Source organism: Amblyomma mixtum, chromosome 1 (assembly GCF_055824585.1).
Source record: "Amblyomma mixtum isolate Tamu chromosome 1, ASM5582458v1, whole genome shotgun sequence".
NCBI lineage: Eukaryota > Metazoa > Arthropoda > Arachnida > Ixodida > Ixodidae > Amblyomma > Amblyomma mixtum.
This window is the reverse complement of record NC_143012.1, coordinates 312220411-312242130: the sequence shown is the minus strand read 5'-3', so window position 1 is coordinate 312242130 and position 21720 is coordinate 312220411. Positions and strand designations below refer to the sequence as shown.

Here is a 21720-nt window from a genome sequence, read left to right as displayed (position 1 = left end):
TACAGTTAACCACCCGTAGGGGCACTCTGTGGGCGTCGTTAACAGTCACGAGGCACGCGGCCGCCTTCAGGCCATTACTAAGAGAGTCGACCGGTTCAAGCACTCCCACGGCGCCGCTCTCTACATCTGCAGGCACATAAGCGTACAAAATGTGCTCCGACCACGGAAGGACGACCGCCTCATCGACCAGCTTTACGGCAACCCCCGAATATACCTTCTCTAATGATCCCAATGTTTGACGGGTGTCAATATCGGTACTGCGAATCTCAGTCCTGCTCCTGTTCAAAAACGGAACTTTTGAGCCCCCCGCATTAACTTCTTCCTCAGAGAATGAGACTACTACCTTCCCTTTTCTCAAAAAATCCTGCCCTAATATACCTGACACTCCGTTTGGCAGAGACACCGTGTCCGGGCATACGTAGCAGGGGTGCTCCAATGCAATTCCGCCGAGAGTGAAGTGTAACCGGTAGAGCCCACTTATGCCAAGAGGATCCCCCGTTATGCCTACAAATTTGGTTGCCATACCACCAGACGCTTCCAACACCTCGCGGTTCCCTTTCCTTCGAAGCGTGTTAAAGCTGCTTTCCTTAAGCAAGGTCACCTTTGACCCCGTGTCTATCAACAATTCCATGCAACAACCATTTAACTTGCAACGCACAACAGGGCATGCCTCGTCGGCCACACAAACCACCACCGCCTCATTACCCACTGCTCCCTCCCCACACTCATCAGGATGGGGAGGACAACCTAGTTTCTTCGAAAAACGTAGCGCGAAAAACAAGACACAGGTAAGGTGAAGACAGGACACGAGCGCTTTCTCACGACTGAATTTTTTATTAGGAAGGATATCAGAATATATACCATAGATATGGAAGCGAAGAAGAAAGAAGGAAAAACAAAATAACAACTCAAAAAAAAGGAACAAGACGAGGAGATAAAAGGCCGGCGATGGAAGAGTGTACATAGCAACATAAAAAACACGTGCACTGTTACTTGACAACCGATTGGAGGTACACCATCTCACCATCTCACTGTCAAGTAACAGTGCACGTGTTTTTTATGTTGCTATGCTATGTACACTCTTCCATCGCCGGCCTTTTATCTCCTCGTCTTGTTCCTTTTTTTTTGAGTTGTTATTTTGTTTTTCCTTCTTTCTTCTTCGCTTCCATATCTATGGTATATATTCTGATATCCTTCCTAATAAAAAATTCAGTCGTGAGAAAGCGCTCGTGTCCTGTCTTCACCTTACCTGTGTCTTGTTTTTCGCGCTACGTTTTTCGAAGATGCAATTGCTCCGACTAGCCCAGTTTAGCTTACTTGTACAACCTAGTTTTTTGTCCCTGTATCTGGAGCCTCGCTGTAGGCTTGCTTAGGGTGTGTCTCGCCTGCTTCTCTTTGTGGCTCCCCACGGCGCACGTTTGGGCAGAACCTTGCGATGTGTCCGCGACCCTGGCACGCGAAGCACGCGATTTCTTCGAAATCTCGCATACCGCGCCTGTAGCTTTGTGGCGGTCTCCGGTTTCCAGCGAATGGGCGCCGTTGAGCGCCCGCTTCAACCTGGCGTTCCACCTGCTGAGATAGCAGCTGCTCTAAGCGATCTAACCGCTCTGTCAAGAGAGCAACCTCAGGGTTGGGCACCGCTATCTCTATGACGCGAACTCTCGCTGCGGCCGCCGTTAGCGCCTCATTTCGTTCCTCATCCAATGCGGCCGCCACGGCTTGGTCGAAATTGCTCGGCTTGCGCGAGAGCACGAACCGGCGCACGGGGTCTTGCAGACCAGCCACAAACAAAGCGGTCATTTCCTCTTTAAGTAGTTCCTCCGCGTATTTCTTCTTTAGCTGGTCTCCTTCCTCCTCCCTACTCAGCGTATCGCGCGCTAGGCGCTGAAGCCGCGACGCAAATGTTCGCACGTCCTCCCCTACCATCTGTCCGGCGTCACGGAACCTCTGTACCCGCACATGACGTGGTTCAGTGTCGAAATGCTCGAACGCGAGCTTCTTGAATTCCGCAAATGATTTTGTGGATTTTACTTTTTCGTCTCGCCAAGCAAAATCATGAGCAGCTCCTGCCATCTTACACCTCGCCATTCCCAGCATTTGAGCATCGGACCATCCCCCCATTTTCCCAATCTCTTCTAGCATGGAAAAGAAATCGCAGATTGGAACCCCTGTCTTATCTCCCGTAAACGTCGGAATGACGCTTCCTAATGCCAGCATGCTTGCTCCGAGCGACGGCTGTGGAGTGGGAGCTCCGTCAGTTACAGACATTTTTTCCGCTCCAGCCCTCCGGTGCCTCAAGCCTCTCAAATGGGGGTCAAAGTCCCACAATCAGTCCCGTGATTCCCCTTTCATTATAATTTTGAAGTCATGAATGTCGCAGCATTCAGAGGACATTTGCTTTTGAGACCCCACTTCTGACACCAGTGTGACGACCCCACATAATGCGCAGGTCCACACGGGACGGAGAGGCAAGAAGACACCGTATGGCTCAGTTTAAACAAAATGATGTAATCAATAATTATACATGGTACATCACAGGCTGGGGTGTCCGAGCTTACGTGGCGACGCCGTCATGGGGGCGATGGATGGTCTCCGGAGTTGCGATCCGTCGGTGGCTGGCAGAAGCTGCGCGCCGTCCGGCTTCGGCGCTGAAGGACCCTTTTTCGTGAACGATCTCGTCCTCTCCGTGCCTTTTGTCCGCACTCGCCAGCTATATCTGCTCCGCCGGCCACGCCCGATCTCCTGTCTTCCCCACTGGAATGTTTCTTTCTTCCTCCTTTCCACGGCGGCGCCCTGCGGCATCCCCGACATCCCTCGTTGGAATGTCGTTTGACTCCCGCCGGCAGCTTTCTTCTCTTGACCTTGTACGGCCAGGCATGCCTAATTGGGCTGGCTTTCCCTCCCCCCGGCGCCTTTGTACCATTGTACCCCTTCAGTGGCTTGCCGCCGCTGGGGGCTCCGTCTAGGCGGCGCCGCCGAACGCGGACCGTTTAAGGGGAGACAAGGGAGTAGGACGGTTGAGCACAGAGAAAATTCCGACGAAGATATGGGCCCTGGTATTTCACGCACGGAACGTCACAACGGGATTGAAAAGAGAAAGGGAGAAGGGGCGAGGAGCATAGTTAGGGGTTGTCACTGAAGCCAGTCGCTCTCAGCAATGGCCTTGTAGGCCTTGAGGGCAATCGACTGCTGCGGCAGCTGACCACTCATGTGGAGCTTCTTGGCAAATGAACTGAACTGCAGCCAGTTTAGTTGAGCCGCAAGAACTGGATCTGGCGCGCCCATTGTGCTTGCAATGCGTTGCTTCCTTGCGTGCGTTGGCCGATTCCGCATATATGCACATTTACTCATTAGCGCTGTCGCTTCATACCCTTCAGTTTTTATTCATGGTGGTTGTGGTAGGATTTCTTGCTATGTCTGATTTTTGTTCATGATTGCCCAGCTCGCTGTAATGTAGTCGGAGGCGCTCGCTTGCAACTGTAAGTTTAATGTACGAGCAGGAACAACGCGACTGTCCTGCGAGCATGCGATCATCGCTGAAAAAAAAAAAAAAGGAACGATAACACCACGTTTTCCTTTTATTTTTTTACATACGCAAATATGGAGACGGGCAAGGCAGGCGTTAACTTTTCTCCAGGCCTTGGGAGGAGAGAGTTTGGCGAGGGAAAGTCATGCGCTGATGCTGGCTCCATCCGATTTCGGGGGTAGCCTCAGCTTGTCGCCTGTGCCACCACTCCTTGCCACTGCTTCTTCTTTGTGAACGTTCATGAGACGTATTTAGTGGGATAGGCCTGGAATTAATGCCTCTCGTTATTATGAACAAATTTTTTAAGTTTCCACCGCCATAGCGCACAAAAAACGACGCCATGAACCGACAAGAAGAGAACACAGCTACGTTGTGTTTAGTTCCTGTCGGTCAATGTCTTCGTTTTTTGGGCGCTGTTGTGAATGCAAGTATGCGGAACTAACTAGCCAAGCAATTTGTCTTGAGTAAATTATGTTAGTAGATTTGGTTTGGTTTATGGGGTTTAACGTTCCAAAGCGACTCAGGCTATGAAAGACGCCGTAGTGGAGGGCTCCGGAAATTTCGACCACCTGGGGTTCTTTAACGTGCACTGACATCGCACAGTACACGGGCCTCTAGAAATTCTCCTCCAAAGAAATTCAACCGCCGCGGCCGGGATCGAACCCGCGTCTTTCGGGTTAGCATTCGAGCACCATAACCACTGAGCCACCGCGGCGGCTATGTTAGTAGAGTACGAATGGTTCTTGTATTGCGCTTCTTAAAAACCTTTTAACCGAGTCTGCTGTTGAGACATTTTCATAAACGAGATATCTGGTTGGCTTCATATATTTCGGGCGCGTGTTTAACGCATCTTTAGTTATTTATGTTGTTCTAATTTAATCTAATTTGGGAAATTAAATCTGAGCGTCCTCAGAATTTATGTTTTGTCTTTCTGCTTTGTTCGTCGGAGGGCGCTATATTTAGTGAGTGCATAGGTGCTCATTGTGCTTCAACGCGTGCCCAGGTAGACAGAGAAACAGGCGGAGGCGAGGAGGAGGCAAGTGCTGTGCCTTCTTTACTTCGCGTAGTCTCTGTCTGCCTGCTCGCTTCAGAACAATAAACTCCGTTGTTACGTTGACTTTGACGCGCACTGAACTTGCGTGTTGTCATCGCCTCTCGCCGCAAGGTGGGAGCGTGTAGGGGCAGAGAACCCACGTCTGCAGTTCGAGACTCGTGACGCGCAGGGAACAAATGCTTTGTTAGAGCTTTGACGTGTATCGTGGAGAGTAGGCACGTATGTGCAGCCGGTCGCTGATCATCTGCTCTTTGAAAGCAGAGGATTTTAGATCATTGGAAGAAGAAGAAGTAGAAAAAACAGAAAACAAAAATTCATCTCATGGGTTACTTACCACTGCGCAACGCGAGATTCAGCGAGAGCTGTTTTCGGTTGTGAATATAATGTTGTTTATTCGTTATTGTTTGTCTTCTTCTGAGGTAGATTGCGCGTGATGCGCCTATGCTGTGGCTCGTTTCGTCATTGTGTTCACGCTTTTTTTTTCTGATGTTTGATTTCGGTTCTCTATTTAGATAGTTCTCTAGAAGCTAAACTAGGTTTCTCACAACCCAGTGTGGGCAGACTGTGATGACATCACAAGGTCACGTGACCTTGTGACGCTGCACCGTTGTTCCAGGAGTGTTAGGAGGACTCCCACGGATCCATGAATGTAGAGAACGGTCAATGATGTATGGACATTAACCAATTATCGCTACCCGAACAACTGCCATCCGTGAACACTGTATCTGAACACCGGAATCAAAGGAAAAACCGAACTGCTAGCGCACCTAATCCGTCTTGTTTGTTTCCCCTTATAAAAATGGTCTATAGACAGTCTATAGACTTCTTATTGACTTCCTATAGATATTGCTTTTTATCTATTCATAGTCTATAGACAAAAGTCTACTGAAAGTGCATGGCCGTAAATCTATAGATTGTCTATAGACTGTCTATGGCATTTGTGTTGCCTATAGACTGTTCTTTAGGATTTGTCCATACACAGTCTATAGACTTTATAGACAGAAGTCTGTAGACATTCATAGACTGTCTAAAACTTTTTTGTAAGGGTCCACGCAAAATCGCACGTTGTATCCAATATTGCTCTTTGTTTCTTACATAGGTCGTTATTCAGCTTTAAAATTGAAAACAGTGTGTCTTCGCGCTAATTACCGTTGTCCTAACTATAGGGTTCTCGCCTGAGGACATCATCATCATCATCATCAAGTGTTTCCAGCAAGTGTTTCTCAGCAAGCACAAAACCGAATTTGTTCAGTTTTCATGCCCGAGAGGACATAAGAGATAGGAGGAGAGGGAGCAAAGTTTAATAAATGCCCCATGTTGGGGTCGCTGTTCTAAGTCGGCGAGTCGTAGCTAGGGCTATAGGGTGGCATAGCAAGTTACCGAACTAATAGGAGATTTAGGAGTGCGTTAACGGCCTAACTGTAGAAGGCGACGATAAAAATAACGCGGAAAACTGACGCGTCATGGGGTGACGGTTGTGCACATAGTTCATGCTCTGCTGAGCTTTGTCTTTGTATCTCATAGCATGCTAGAGGACATAACTGCAGCGCGAACAAAACAACCACATTGGGAAAGAACACTCAAGACACGGACAAACGCTGCGTTTGTCCTTGCCTTGAGTGTTCTTTCCCTATGTGTTTGTTTTGTTCGAGCTGCAGTTATGTCTAAACTAAGCAACCAACTTGCCCAAAAGTTCGTTTTACTAATGCTAGAGGAGTTCTGAGGCGGGGAGAGGGGATGCTTCGGAGGCAGTGAAAGTGCGCCTTCACGTAAAACTAAACGTCAAGTGCCTTTTTACATAGTTACCTCGCTGAGGTGTCTATAGGGTACCCGCAACACAGTACGACATAACCTGCGGGGCTTTGACATTTTAAAAGCGTTGGTATACTCCATTATTTTTCATTCATTTATTTTTCTATTGCGAAAGCGCTCCCTGCGCAGTGCCCTCTGCCGCAGTGCAGGCGTCGTGACGTAATGGAGCAGTACGTGCGCGTGACACTGCCCTCGCGTTGGGTGCTTTTCTCGCGTCGGTCTTCGTTCTTACCGACTCTCTCTATACCTGTGCGTGCGGCGTGCGCTGTCACTTATTCGTGGTGGTAATGTGACCGATGATGATGTATGCGACGCCCGCGAAAGCATAGACGTGGTTCCGCCGCAAAAAAAAAAAAAAAGGGGGGGGGGGGGGGCAATGATCGGTGCCGGCTTGAAAAGCTGTGGTTGAATTGAGCACAAAGCACGCCAACCGTCGTTGAGAGAAAAACCTGCTCCTGCGCGAGGACATTCAAACTGCATGCCGTTAAACAAGGCTAAGAATAGTGAAACATGGCTAAGCATGGTTGAGACAGGATGAGTTACTGCATAGTCTTGTTTGTCTGGACTGCTTCAGACCTTTCTTTTTTTTTCCGTCACTTTTAACGCCCTCATCTTACTGCCTGCGCTGCGCATAAAGCATTCTGGGTAGTTTTGATGCGAAAAATTGCGTGAGCACTGGTGGACGGTGAGAGGCGATTATGCATGTGCCGTTTTAAGTTTGCGTTGCGTGTCCACGGTGTTGCAAAGACAGACGTCTTGTGCGGCAAAGGGAACGTTAGGGCGTAGCAAACGCGAATCCATCTTGATGCCGCCTAGTAGGTAGTTGGAACCATCAACGCACTAGCCATGAGCTGTTCCAATCGAGCCGTTTAATTATTTCGTATCTGAGCCCAATCAAAAGCTTTTGGAAAGCGCGTTACCCGGAGTCTCAGGAACGCTGCTTGTGCTGACACAACAACGAGTCCACAATCCTCTGGGAAGGTTGGGATGACGCCACAAAGTCACGTGACCTAGGTGGCCCACCTAGGTTGCTTATCCGCAGATTTTCATTCACAACGCCGACGACGACGCCTGATTTCCTGCGAAGCGGGAGCCTCAACGCTGTCGTGTTAAAAAAAAAAAACAAAAAACAAAGGTCTTTGCTTCGAAGAATCCAAGGTGTCAGGCATTAACCGGAAGCCGACCACTACGCTGTCCCATAAAGTCCACAAGGGTACAGTATAATAAATAAATAAATAAATAAATAAATAAATCAATCAATCAATCAATCAATCAATCAATGAGCACAGCTGTCCGTGGTCATAAAGGAAGTGAATCGCTGTGACGACTATTTCGTTTTAACCGATACTTCGAAGTATTCGCACATTTCGAACCAGATTGAAGACTACTACTTTTCGTTGCGACGTAGGTGAGCAGTCGCACGCTGCTGACCGCAGTTCCCTTTTCTGATAGAAAAAGAGCACCCGTTCGTGGTTTGCCGGGGAGACTTTTAGGTGTTTTTTTTGGTCGTACAGTGTATTTTGTTGCCTTTCAGTTCTTTCATATAACCCCGCATGCTATTACACACTCTCCGGCGGAAGTTATATGTGATTGTGTTTCAGACAGCTGACGGATTTTGAACGACTCGCAGGCAGTTGGTGCTGCGAAAACGCAATGATCGTTGTTGCAATCCGTTCATGTGGACTGATATCTCTGGCGCACCTGCAGTCGTATTTTTGTGCGCGATTAAGTTCTAACGCCTTGCCCGTAGATCACACTTGTGTGACGCGGCGGAGCTCCAGCACTGCAGCTTTCACTGCGCGCGTTCAACTAAACGGGTCGCTGCTCCGCAGCTGCCTGCTCGCTGCACTCAAATCGGAGCGCCCGCAAACTCGGAGCGAGTGATTTCGCGCAGCTCGCTCGTCTGTTTTTCCTTCTATCTTCTTCGGGGCATTTTGCAACGTGTAGCAGCGGTCTCTGGCACAGCCCGTTGCGGCCTATATGCCCCGCAGGAGTAACACCTTCCGCTGGCGCCGATTGCGCAGCCCGCTGGGGGATCGGCGAGGCGTCGCGAGAGCGCGGCGCTGTCGTCGTTGTGCATGTGTGTGTGTGTGTGTGACGAGACGTGTGTGTGACGGCCGCAGCAGCAGCCCCGCGTGGTGCCAGCCGCAGCGTGGCGGGGGAGGATGCTGACTCGCTGCGACGGACGGTGCGACGAGGCTGCCGGCGGCGCCCATGACGGAGCGGCGCGTGTCGGTGCGCGAGCGGGCCCGCGAACTCGAGGCCCTCGCGGCCAGGGAGGCCTCGCCGCAGCTGGCCCACAGGGCGCGCCTGGCCCGCAGGTGGGTACCCCGTCCCTCCTCTTCTTTTCCCAGCGGCGGTCTCTGTAGCAAGGTTTGAGTGAGGAAGTGAGAAACGCGGAAATCGGTGGAGGGAGCCTCGCAGGAGAAAAATTTGCCTTTCTGTTTTTTTTTTTCATGTGCCGCTTTTGCATGTTTGCTTATACGCTCCGCACTCTGCCTTATGTCATGCACATTGAACACGTGACGAAACTCGCATGATTTTGGTGGTAATAAGCAGGACGGTGGGACGCTTACTTGCTCGTTATTCTTTAGTCGCGGTAAGAGTGCATAGTTTGTTTACATTGCATGCTAGCTCTATAGATTGCGCTCACATTACAGCCCTGTGCATGCTACCCGCAGCGAGAGAGCTCGTTGTCCTTTGCTCACTGCCGTCGTTGCGGGCTCGAAGGTGATGAGTGGCTGACGCCTCGCAGGCTCGGGCTGACGCGCGCCGACTCGGAGCCCGGCGCCGAGGGGACGCGCGCGGGGCCCTGCCACTGCTGCTCGCAGCCGGCCGGCGAATGCCTGTGCAGCGGCGACGGCGGCCGGCTTCTGTCCGTGCCGCACGTGCCGCGCAAGAAGGCGTCGGCGCCGGCCATCACGCCGCTGCGGGGCGCCCCGGGCGGCGGTCTCGTGGCCGAGGGCTCGAGCTGCGCCGACATCCGGCTGGCCTGGGAGGCCCTGTGCTCGGCGGCGGCGCAGGGGCCCGAGGCTAGCGCTATTTCGGATGAGCCCCGCGACGAGAATAGCGCGCCTATCTTGGGCGCGGCGCAAGGTGACTCGGCGCGGGGCCCCCTGGACGCGATCCTGCAGTCCCTGGAGGAGATCTGCAGCCAGCTGGAGGAGGCGCCCGGCCATGCGGAGGGAGAGCCCGTGATGCTGCCGGACGCCGGCGAGGCGGCGTCCCGGCTCAACCCGCGCTGCGCCCGCTCGCAGCCCAGCTCGCCACGCGTGCGCGCCAAGCCCCAGCTGCCGGCCTACCTGACGCTGGCCCGCCGAGCCCGCCATGACGACGCGCTAGAGATCGAGCAGATCAAGACCATCCTCGCGTCGATCGACTTCTCGCGCTACCGCAAGAAGCGCGCCACGCTGGCCGAGGAAGGTGGCCAGCCTGAGCCGGCGGCCCTGCAGGGGTCCAGGCTGCGGGAGCTGACCGAGAAGCTCAAGAGCCCCGTCGGTGCACCGGGCAGGCCCTCGGACGCGTGGAACCGAAGGCCCGCCCCCGTGTGCCGCAGCGCTTCCTTCTCGACGTCCGACCTGCCGTCAGTGCCCGCGACGCCCCGCGAGACGTTGACACTGCCGCGCAAGGCCCCCGCTTCCAGGCCCCTGGTCCGCGCCGCGGGCCGGGGGGACAGGGTGGCGGCGCTGGACGACGTGGCCATGTCCAGCCTGTCCCTGGACTCGGCCGTCGAGTCCATCGTGGACGAGACCCCGTACCAGCGCGAGGCGTCGCCGCCCGCCGACAAGCGGCGCGTGCAGCAGCAGCGCGGATGCCGCTTCGCGCCCCTGGACGACGACGGCAGCCGCGGTCCGCCGCAGCCCCCCGAGAAGCGGAAGCGGCGCAAGGGGCTGGCGCCCGTCGAGGGCCCCAAGAAGGAGACCGGCCGCTCGCTCACCTACCCGCCGCAGCGCAAGACGGCCGAGCAGGAGCTGGCCTTCGGCTCGGTCGACAGCAACGGCCTCAAGGCGCTGGGCGGCCGGCCCGAGAAGCAGCCCAGCGACCTGTCGCTCGCCGACAGCCACTTCTGCCCCAGCGAGGCGCTGGGCGAGGAGACGTTCGGCGACGTGGTGCAGAGCCTCTCCTCGCGGCCCGAGCAGCCGCGGCAGGAGAAGAGCAAGAAGAAGCACCTGTCCGACCCGAGCGCCGACAACACGGGCGCCGCTGCCACCGAGCTGCTGCTGGGCGCATGCTGCCGCAGCGAGCCGCAGCTCTCCTGCTCGGGGCCCCTGCACAAGCGCCAGCACTCGGGACCCGCCGCGCTGAGCCGTGCCGCCCCGCAGCCGCCTCCACCGCCGCCCCTCTCGGACTCGGAGCGCGCCACGTCGGACACCGAGCGCACCTGCAGTCCGCAGCGGCGGTACTCCAAGAAGCGGCTGCGCGGACCCTACGGAGAGATGCTCGAACAGGAGATGCGCAAGACCGGCGAGAAGCAGAAGACCGCCTTCTGCGAGGAACTCAGCTTCCTGCTGCCGGCCGATAAGCCCCAGACGACCTCATCGACGACAACGACCACCGGCGCAGCAACGACGACATCGACAACGACTTGTGCAAAGTCCAACACGAACCCAGCGGCGACGACGTCGGCGGCGCGGTCCAGGCCCGCACACCTGTCCAACAGCCTCTCCCTGGACGACACCCAGCTGAAGAGTTCCTCGGCGTCGCTCGAGGCTGTGCCCGAGGCCTCCGCGCCGCGGCGAAAGATCAGCGCCAATTACCCGCTGACGGGCTCCGACACGGCTTCCCTGATGGTGTGTAACAACAGCAGCAACGCGTCGGAGGAGACTGCTGGCAAGGCCCAGCCCGTGTCGTGGTTGACGGCGGCGGGCGACTCTGGTGGTGGTGCGAGGACGCCCGCGCCGTCTCCCGTGCCGCCGTCGCCGCAGCTGAGCAGCGGCGCGCCCGAGAGGGCGGTCAGGGACGCCCACCACGAGCGGTCTCACAGCAGCCCCGTGACGACGTCGGACGGCTCGCCCTTGCTCGTCCGGACGGGGTCCCTGCGACGACACCAGGTGCGTGCACTGCGCTCTCTTCCTCTTGCTCGGCCTTGCTGTGCGTATAGGTTCTGGACTGAACGGCTGCTTCTGTGAGAAAGTTGCGTTGCGCTATTTGATGCACCCTGACGTAAACAAAGGTACGTAAACAACGTACACGTGACGCTCACAGTGCCGCACGTCCACCAACGCCCTCTGGAGGAAAGTTTGCGCGCTGCTGTTGCGGCTCGGAGTAAAAATAGGGTCGTTGTTAGGGAGGTGGCATTTTTCAGAGTCGTGCGCTAGTCGTGTTTACTGAAGCGCTGCTCTACTTTGCAATTTTTTTAAGTATCTAGAAGAGCCCACATCGGGCTTTTAATAAATGCTAGAAAGTGGCGCATTAAATAGGTGGCTTGAACAGTTAGGCTTATTTTTCCTTTTCTTGGGTGAAGGCGAAGGTGCATTAATTGACGCGCGTTTCACCTTACGATACACAGAAAATGTTAGTATGACGAACTTGTTAATTTGGAGTCGTGGCTTCATGGCACAAGTGTGTCTTCTGTGCTTCGTTGTTAGCAGCCTAATGTGGTGCTTATACCACGTCGTCTGCGCGGTTACGTGAAGCAATAAGATATTGTTATTAAATTATCATTAAGTATTATTACTTAATGAGGCTGCAAACGACAGTTCATCGGTGCGAGGGGATTATCAGTAAACTTCTTTATGCATGGCTGTAGTTGGAGGCTAGTCTCGGATGTGCTGCAGTGCAATATCCGTAACACATTGTTCCCAAATATCTGAGGCAGGAAAGAACTGTTCCATGCGTGGAGGCTGTATTTCAAGCCGGAAGTACTGATTCCGCGTTGGCGGGCTGCTGACGGTAGTTTTTGTCAACATGCGCTTCTCCTTACAGTTGCGTAAGTCTAGTGTTTTTGTTTATGCATTACAGTGCGGGAGGTAGCCATATGTCGCTGCGCGTAATTAAACAGCGAGTAGCACTTATCAGTGATCTTGTATTTTTGCTTGAGGGTAATCGCTACGTTCCATACAGTAACAAAAGCATTTATGAATATAGAATTAAGGTAAAAACTTGCTATTTCACGTGTCTTTGTCAAAATAGTTGAATATTCATTGTATCCTGCCTAATAACGTGGTGAAAAATGGGCTTCACGCTACCTGCTTCTCTTACCCCGTCGGCCGCCCTTTGTAATTTTTCACTGGCCGAACTTTATCTCTTCCATAACTTTTATAACAGCATTGTCGGTATCTGCGTGAGTAAAGCTGTTCTCTTCCTTCCGGGTTTCATTGCTGCTAACTTTGCCATTTTGTTAAGAGTCGCAATTCGCTTGTATTTCCCATTCAGGAGAAAATGCCGGAGAAAGTTATACGCCACAGACCCGTTTTATCGCGATTTTGTGGATGTATTAGATTTTTTTTAAGAAACACTAGTTGGCTAACATGGAATATAATATAAGATACGACCGTAGAGTTCAAACCTCTAGTTTAGTCCGAGAGCCTCATTAGGTTGATACGATGGAAAGCATTTCATGCCGTATCTTCCGAGGATGTAAAAGCTTCGTACATGCAGCGAAGAGAAAATTGAAAATTGGTTTTCCGGAAAGGAAAGGACATAGTAACTGTCTCTCATATCTCGATGGACACCCGAAGCGCGCCGTAAGGGAAGGGATAAAGGAGGGAGTGAAAGGAGAAAGGAAGAAAGAGGTGCCGTAGTGGAGGTCTCCGGAATAATTTCGACCATCTGGGGATCTTTAACGTGCACTGACATCGCACAGCGCACGGGCGCATTTTGCATTTCGCCTCCATCGAAACGCGGCCGCCGCGGTCGGGTTCGAACCCGGGCACTCCGGCTCAGTAGACGAGCGTCTTAACCCTTGAGCCACCATAGCTGGTCGGCGGAGTGCAATGTTTTTGTTTTCATTCTTTGATTTGAGTTTATTGGCTTGATGACAACACCGGGGTGGGAAGGGGGGGGGGGGGGGGGCAGCACCGGTGTAGTGCATCGGTGGTAAGCCGAAAAGTATAGGTATTCGTTCTAGCTTGGCGGGCATGCCACACACAGTGCGCAATTACATACACGGGTCGATTGTCTTTTCTATATGTCCTCAAAAACCAGCGCTAAAAGACACGGACTGAACGAACAAGACACACTCACACTGCGCTGTCTCTGTACACACTCTCTCTTTCTTTCAGTCCTTGTCTTTTAGCGCGTGTTTTTGAAGATACGCTGTGCCGTACGTGTTGGTTCACCTCTGTTGGGGGCCATATCGCCGCACACTCAAGAAGGAGACCAACTCGCGTTTCGTTTTATCGTCGTTGCACGCGATCTCGGTTCGCGATTTTCGCCGCGCCGCAGCGCGCTCACTCTCAGCTTTTGAAGCCGGACGTTGCCCCGCTGATTTACATCCCATTTTGCGGCAGTGCCCTCAGCCGGGGCTGGCTGTGTTTTTCCAGGCGCCCGACCTCGTCTCGCGATGGGGACTTTGAACCTCGCACTATATTTACAAACTGGCGTGAGAAGCCGCTCGCGGTGTATAAAATCGCGCCGCGGGCTCGCGCATCTGCGGCCGGGGGGCAATAATTCACAAACTTGGATCGATGCCATTCGCCGACGCGTGGTTTCACGCTCACGTAACCGCCCCTCCCCCTCGCGCTGCCGACCAGTGGGTGTCTGCGGTTACACCGTGCGGGATGCGGTGTTGAAATGTTTAAGGGTGGTCGTTTGATGAAAGAAACAAAAACAAAAACAGTAACAGCACGCAGAACAACTAAAAAACCACGGCAGCTTGTCCTCCATGAGAAGCAAGCGTTGACGGTACATTAGCCGCTGGGCCTCCACGTTCACCCTGCTTTTTTCGCCATTCCTTGTAACGACTGCTATGCAAAATGTACGCCGATTTTTGTGCACTGAATGTTAAGATATGCATCCATTTCTTTTTTTTTTTATTATCCGGAGGGGGACATTTATGACGGCTGTCGGCGCCCGTGCGCAATCACATCTGTTAGCTGTCAGGACTTTGGGTTTGTCTTCAGCTCTGTTAGCCGCCATCTGCCTGTAGGGGGCAAGACCGGATGTGACGTAATTTGGCATTGTCGAAACATCCTTTTTTTTTTTTTTTTTGCTACCGCACGCTGGCACCGTACTGGTACCAGTCAATGCTATGTCTGTGTTATGATCTCTCAGAATTTAATGGAGGCCTTAGAAAGCACCCCCGGAGCTCGGACGCCGTGAGCTTTAAAACTTTGCGTACCGTAAGCATGCTGTCGTCGCTGGAAACGCGGAATAGCCGCTGCCGAGTGGACGCAGATCTGCATACGCTCTCTCTTGCGGCCGGCGGTGGCTGCCAGCGGATTCGTATCAAAATAGACCCGCGTGCACACAAACACATGACGGAAGAACCACCGCAGAGTGTTTGAAGGGCCCAGTTTTTACGAGCCTTGAAGCTCGTAGAAGTTACTTTGTGCAGACCTGAGACGGCTCTCTTTTTGCACGGAATGTTGGCCGCTCTGGACTTCCTGCCCCAAGTTGGGGAGGAGCAATGTAAACGCTTTGCTCGCTCTTAACTAGTGTGGTCAATTTCAGTAGTCAAGAAGGGGGTCTGAACGTTCTCACCAAGAGTCGCTGGTGTACACTGGCTAACGACGCCTGACTAAATTATTTTTTTTTGTTATTTGTGTGCTTGGCATTTCGCTTGGTGCGTTCGCGCATCGCATATTCTCAGTGTCGTCCGATTATTCTGTTCTTCGCCTTGACCCAAGTTCACACGTGTGATGAATTCGCAACGCTGAGCATGCAGCCGGCATTACTTTATAACTTGCTCATGATGAAAATGGCACGGTTTGAGTAAATGCAAGTGATGTGGCGTATATTTAGGTTCGAACTTATCTCTGAAACACGAGAGTGACGAACTAAAGCGTGGAAGGCGTAGAACGCGCCAAATTAAAGCAGGGAGCTGTGCGGGCGTACCCAGGTAGATTGGCAGAAGGTGGCGCGGCAGACTGAAGCCACTGTATACGCCGTCCTTTCAGAATGCACGATTGCATAGTAAAGACACTTTTATGCGAAGCATATTACTAGAGCTACACTACAGCCCGTCGAGCGCGGCGGTGGAGCTACCATTGACCTTTAGCGTGACCACGTGACACCACGTGACAACATGACGTCACAGCAGAGGAGAGATGGGCTGCCGGCTCGCGCGGTCGGCCGCGGCGGTGGAGGCTCCACATCAGAGGCGCGGCGGCTGACCACGTGACAACATGACGTCACAGCAGAGGAGAGATGGGCTGCCGGCTCGCGCGGTCGGCCGCGGCGGTGGAGGCTCCACATCAGAGCCGCTGCAGCTGACCACGTGACGCTACAGCAGCTGTATAAAGCTGAGCTTGCCTCGCTCTCCGGGCACTTACGAGGCGGCCAGGTGTTGGGATGCCGCCTAGAAGCAGGGCTGATTTGAACGAGAAGCGAAAGCTTCAGCGTGCCACAGAGACCGATGAAGAGCGGGATGAACGTCTGGCTAAGCGGCGTGCTCAATATGCGGCTCGGCGACAACGTTCTACAACAACTGAAGAACAAAGCGAGGAACTTTACCAAGCCTAGCCGTCAATATGCTTCGCATCTGACTAGGCTTAACCTTAGCTAAGCCTCAGCCATTTTTTTTTCTCCCTCATTCCGCCTTCAGGGTCCAGAAACGTCTTAGTCGCATTTCCCTCGCTGCGAGACTTATCGGCACACGTGCCATTAATTTGGGTCTTGTTGTACTAATGTTGATGATATTTGTTTGTATGTGTCGCACATACGCTTTAACAGGGGGAACATACGCTGCTCTTGTTTTTGCGCAAACAACTTGCGATTATTGTAATTTTCTGTCTACAAGACGCATCTATTGATTGCTTAACCGTGCTTTAAGGGCTTTATTGTTGTTTGTTTACTGTGTAAGAAGCTCAGCCCTCTTTCGGCGAAAAAGCCGTGGTCTCTCTGTCTGTGTGGGGCCTGCACCTCCAAGCGCCCCTAGTGGACCTAAGCGGATCCGGGCACCCTCCGGTACACCCGACGGTGGGCGCACCCTCGGGCACCCACCGGTAAATATGTATTAACCTAGAGCTATACCACCCACCTACCGTCCTCTACCCTCCAGAAGCCCCACGCAGCAGTGGAATGATAAAGCGACGGCGAAGTGACCAGCGCAAAAGCGAAATGTAGTCTTTGTCAAAAGTTTAGAGCCCAGGGGGTTCGCTTCTACTCCTGTAGAATTCGGTGAAGTCCTACCCATTGCAGGAGGCAGGACCAGAATTTTTCGTACCTTCAGGAAGTTTGGAACGCTGGAGATGCATTACGAACCACACGGTGTGGTCTAGAGGCAAACGCCCTGAGCTCCAAACTTTTGACGAAGGCTGTACAATCAATGCTGCTAACGCAGATTTTTCGCACCAGACTTTATGATCGCCTGTGCATTTTTTTTTTTTGCCAAGCTTATACATACCCGAAGTTATGCCCGAATGGGCGATATGAATATGAAATAAGTAAATAAAGTGGGAGATGACAGTGCAATAACAACGAAATGGATGTCTACCTAGTGATGGGCAATAATTAGAACGGCAGTGGTGCCATTTCTAGATTCCTTGTATGTCAGCCAAGTGGAATACCACGTGACTCGCCTAACCTCGTCGATTGACCTTCATGTGGAGGAGGGGGGGCTGTGTCAGCCACGTGACTCGCCTAGCCTCGTCGAGCCGAAACCGGAACCAAAACGATGGGGTCTGCGTTTACGTCAAAGGAGGGTCTCGGAGCAGTTCGCCATTTGCTTTCCGTTGCAGTTACCGGTGGTGAGCCGTGCTTTGTGCGACTGAGTGCCAGCGGTATCGTCATTAAAGGCGTTTATGTGGCTCCGGGAATAACCATCGAACAGACACTCAGTGTCGTCGCAACATGTGTTCCAGTGTATGGCAGTTATAAACAACTGTGCCTGGTACTTTGCGATTTCTACAGAAAGGAACTTGGGTTTAACAGAGGATGAAAGACAAGTTCGTCCTGGACTTAGTGTCGTGCTCGGATGTTGCTATTACCCAATGGGAACTATTATGGACCTGGCGTTCTAGAGAGACTCGTGGAACTCGACTTGCTCTGTGGCCAGCATTGAAACGGCGGCAAATTGCTTTACTGACCATCCATCAGTATTTGCCGCCGTAAAACCAAACCGAGAATAAACGACGCAAAGCATGTGGTTGTCTATATGATTCTAACGTGGCTTAGAAATGCAGCATAACAACGCATAACAAAGCTTTCGCTTGCATAACCGGGCTTAGCCGAGCTAAGCCTCAGCCATTTTTTTCTGATCAGCAGAAAACCCGCAGAGGAGCCGTGAAAACATTTGGAAATCGTCGTATTGGATTGTATTATGGGGTTTAAGTCCCAAAGCGACTAAGGTTATGAGAGACGCCGTAGTGAAGGGCTCCGGAAATTTCGACTACCTGGGGTTCTTTAACGTGCACTGACATCGCACAGTACACGGGCCTCTAGAATTTCGCCTCCATGGAAATTCTCCGCGCTTTTCGCGTCTGCGGTGTAGGCGGCGGAAAGAAGAAAGGCGAGAAAGAGGTTAGAAAGAAGGCTGGCTACGAACAGCCGCGTGCCTTCGTTTCCGGTCTGAGCGAGCGTTGCGTTATGCCTCGCCGTACGAGGAGAAGTTCGCTACGAAAAAGCGAAGGGCGGACGCCCAGTGCTGTGAAAGCTGAGGATAGGAGAAGCGACGCAGTGCCCTCGTGTTTGTCGTGCAACGCGGTGCTGGAAGGAGCGTCCCGACGATCTCTTGCCGAGTTTTACAACGTTGTATGCCGCGTGCGGCTCTCCTCACCCCGCCAAGACGACGAATCTTCATCGTGTACGTAATGAGCGACTTTACTTCAAAGACTGTCCTGCACGAATCCCATCGCTCATAGTGAGCCACTGTATGCTGCGGACGCTTGAGCATATTCTTTGCATACATTCTGTTTACGCGTACGCTATCTCCGCTCCTGCCATGTCAATTATGCGAAACCTATAGGTTTAAAGTCGGGGCGTCTCTCGCTGCGTGTTATCGGAGGCTACAGGAGGCGGACGTCACCTGTGAGCTGCGCCCCCGGATATACTTTTGATCGAACTTCTACTTTTCAGTTTGTTGCAAAAGATGACGCGACTATCATCTGATATGTATTTCTTGGTTTTGTTGTTGTGTGGGCGAATTTGTCTGAAAGGCGTTAGCTTAGAGTATCGTGACATAAAAGACCCTCATTCGCTTTCCAGCCATCGAGAACGTTGTCCAGGCGATGCTGCCGAGACTGTGCTCTGTATGTTCAGGTGATGAGGCTGACCTGCAGATGGCTTGTACGTGACGTCACGGGTGCATGATGGTTCTGCACGCATAGCTTCGACAATGCACTATTGAGCAGAGGGTGGCAGGTGGATTGGATGAGCGCGAAGACATTCACCACGGTCGTGGTCCACATCATGGACGTCGCTGTGACGTCAGTGCAAGCCATATGTGGACGCTCTCACGGTTTCGAGGGATAGGGGGAGGTGGTACAGCTGGCGATGTCGTTTCTTCGTAATAGAAAAGGAAGCGAAGGGGCTGGGAACCGCTATCGCCGAACAGCGTGTTTAGAGTCTGTCCCTGTGTTCCGCCAGTTAAAGGGATGATTGGACAGCGAGCCCCCGAAAGGAAGTCGATAGGGGTAATGTTTGGCGATAGTAAGAGAGCAGAGTTGTCCGGTAAACAAACTCGAGTTAATGACATCCCTGTTAAAATCAGAAAGAGAAAATGGGCATGGGCAGGGCATGTAATGAGAACGGATGATAACCATGGTCTGCTAGGGTAAGGTAACGGAGTAGATTGCAGAAGGTAAATGTAGCAAGGAGCAAAACCGAGTCCGATATGCAGAAGAGATTAAATAATGTGCAGGGAAAGGTTGGCAGAAGCTAGCGCGGGCCAGTGGGAGAGGCCTTTGTACTGCAGCGGTCGTAGTTGGCTGATGATGATGATGAGGGTGCTTTGATGGAACTTTGAACACTGTTACAACTGAAGGCTCTAGCGCTTAGACTGGAGGCCGGAGAGCACGCTGGTAAACGCCTCAGCAGCATCGTTGTCGTCGTATCGAGCTGCTCGCTTCCCGGCTGAGCGCGCAGCGAGCCTCGCGCGCTTGTTGCCGGCGGCGCGCTTTTTCTTGGAGGCGGAGGCCGCCGCCGCGTCGAGGCTGGTTTTAGCTTCGCGTGGGTGTCGTGCGCGGGGGGCGCTGGAACGGAAACGGCCCCGCGGCCGCAGCGCGCATCCCTGGCAGGGGGGGAAGAGGGTGGAGAGGGGCGAGCGCACCTCGCTGCCTCATTGCGCGCGAGCGTTTCCGCTGTGAGACATGGGCGGAATTGTCGCGCATCGGGTTGGATTCCGCTCGTGCGGCACCGAATCGGGCGCGTGCCCTTCGCCTGCCTGCTCTAGCTGAGCTTGTCAACGTGGTGGTCGCTCGGCTTGACTGACGCATAACAGCAGGTGTTTTCGTGCGCGTGCTGGCATCTGAAAGGAATGTACGTTTTTGTTTTGTGCGGTAGCTTTTCCAGACGAATTTTCCGATTTAGAGCATACGTAAGTACAGTCTTTGCTAAAAGTAACCAGACTGCATAGTTTGTTTCTCGGTCGTATATTGAAGCTGTTATGCCAGCCCTCAAGCTCTAAATCTCTGTATGGTAAGGAGGACCCCTGTCCTCGCCTTCAAAGAACTCTTTGATCTCGAGGGAGGTTCTACTATACGAATGGGAAACAAACTATGCAGCCTGGTTACTTTTGCCAAAGACTGTACGTCCCTGCAGCCTGCTTTGCGGCAGGGGACCCACCTGCTTGTGGGAAACCTGCCAGGGGCATACACCTGGCAGGCTGGGTGAAGGGTACACCTAGGTGAAGGCCTAAATGTTAAAGGCCTTTAGGTCGAACCTTGAAAGCATTAATGGTAAATACCTTCCCGGTAAAGGTCTTTAGGTAGAAGGCATTTATGGTAAAGGTCTTTAGCACGTAAGGACCTCAAGTGCCCACCGTAACTAGTGCTACTGCACGATATTCCGCGCTTAGCCATGCTAAACCGACTGCAGATTATTATTACCGTATTTTCCGGTGTATAATACGCGGCTTTTTTTCGAAAATCTTGCTAGTGCGTCCTATACAAAGGTGCGTCTTATATGCGAATTTTTCATCTTTTTTTTGCGAGTTCATCGATTACTCCGGTTCATGCTCAAGCTTTTTTCACCTAAAAAATATCACTACCAATAACGCGGTTGAAACACGGTTAATACTTCAATGCCGGGACCGCCGTGCGCGACATTCTAGGGGATCTTTATCATGAAACGGCGGGGATGACGACTTCCGGGATCACAAACGCGCGGCTGTTTCAGAGGCCCCAAGCAAAAGTAATGACAAGCGCCAAAAGATGGTGACAATCGCGCTTCTCGCCATTGTCAAGACAAGCCGGCGTTCTTTTTTAGTCACCCTTTGCAACTTTTTTTTGCTCCGTGTACGTAGTGCATGTTTCAGCCGAGTTGCTTCCAGAAATGGGTGAACCTTTTGATAGCGCATCTAAAGATGAAGACTTCGAAGGTTTCAAGTAGAAATAAAATGTTGTTATGGACATATGGGGAGCTGTATCGTTTTTTCTTTCTTTTTTGCTAAAACGTGGACGGGTATTGCGTGAGTGTTGCCTTTTTCGATCACTTAGCGTTGCTGAAGAATTGCTCTCGGGTACGGTGCATTTCGCGATAGTCGCGCAAGCGTGTTTAATTAAGCCTCACTAGCCTAACTGGGTAAACTGGGGTGCGTCTTATACACGGGTGCGTCTTATATACGAACTTTTTCAGTGGCAGCTTGCATATCTGGCAGGTGCGTCTTATACAAGGGTGCGTCTTTTACACCGGGAAATACGGTATTATTTTTTTTAACGTTTTGGGCTTACGTAAGAAGATCGCCTTTGGCTTCGGTGCCAGTGGTCGCTCATACCCGAGGTAGCTTACCCACACGGTCCTTTGCGACGATCAGATAACCGCCGCGGTGACGAAACATCATCCGTTCTGACGCGCGAATGCTATCTTGAATTTGGCCTCGGATTTGCTGGCGCGAGCTCTGCGTTGTTTTAGAGAAGCGCAATATTGGCTTCCCCGCCTATCCACTATTCAACTTCAAGGGGGCACCGCCGGTTCGAGAGGCGGAAATTAGGTGCAGTGCTCGCTTGTATTCGCCCGGCCACGGCGTGCGCACGATTACCGGTGATGTAACCGTGTGCATACCTGTCGT

At 52.5% G+C, this 21720-nt stretch overlaps 1 protein-coding gene across 3 annotated transcripts in view; it reads left to right on the top strand.

Annotated features, from left to right (window-relative positions):
* The window catches only part of LOC149372453 (rho guanine nucleotide exchange factor 17), a 144049-nt gene that overhangs the window by 22500 nt on the left and 99829 nt on the right, over nt 1-21720 (top strand). For 2 of the 3 annotated variants that reach the window (XM_089566940.1, XM_089566938.1), the window contains exons 2-3: nt 8516-8713; nt 9148-11443. In XM_089566940.1, coding sequence (XP_089423066.1) covers nt 8607-8713; nt 9148-11443 — 2403 coding nt within the window. In that variant the 5' untranslated portion in view covers nt 8516-8606. The remainder of the gene's footprint in view (nt 1-8515; nt 8714-9147; nt 11444-21720) is intronic. The other variant, XM_089566939.1, reaches the window with a different exon arrangement.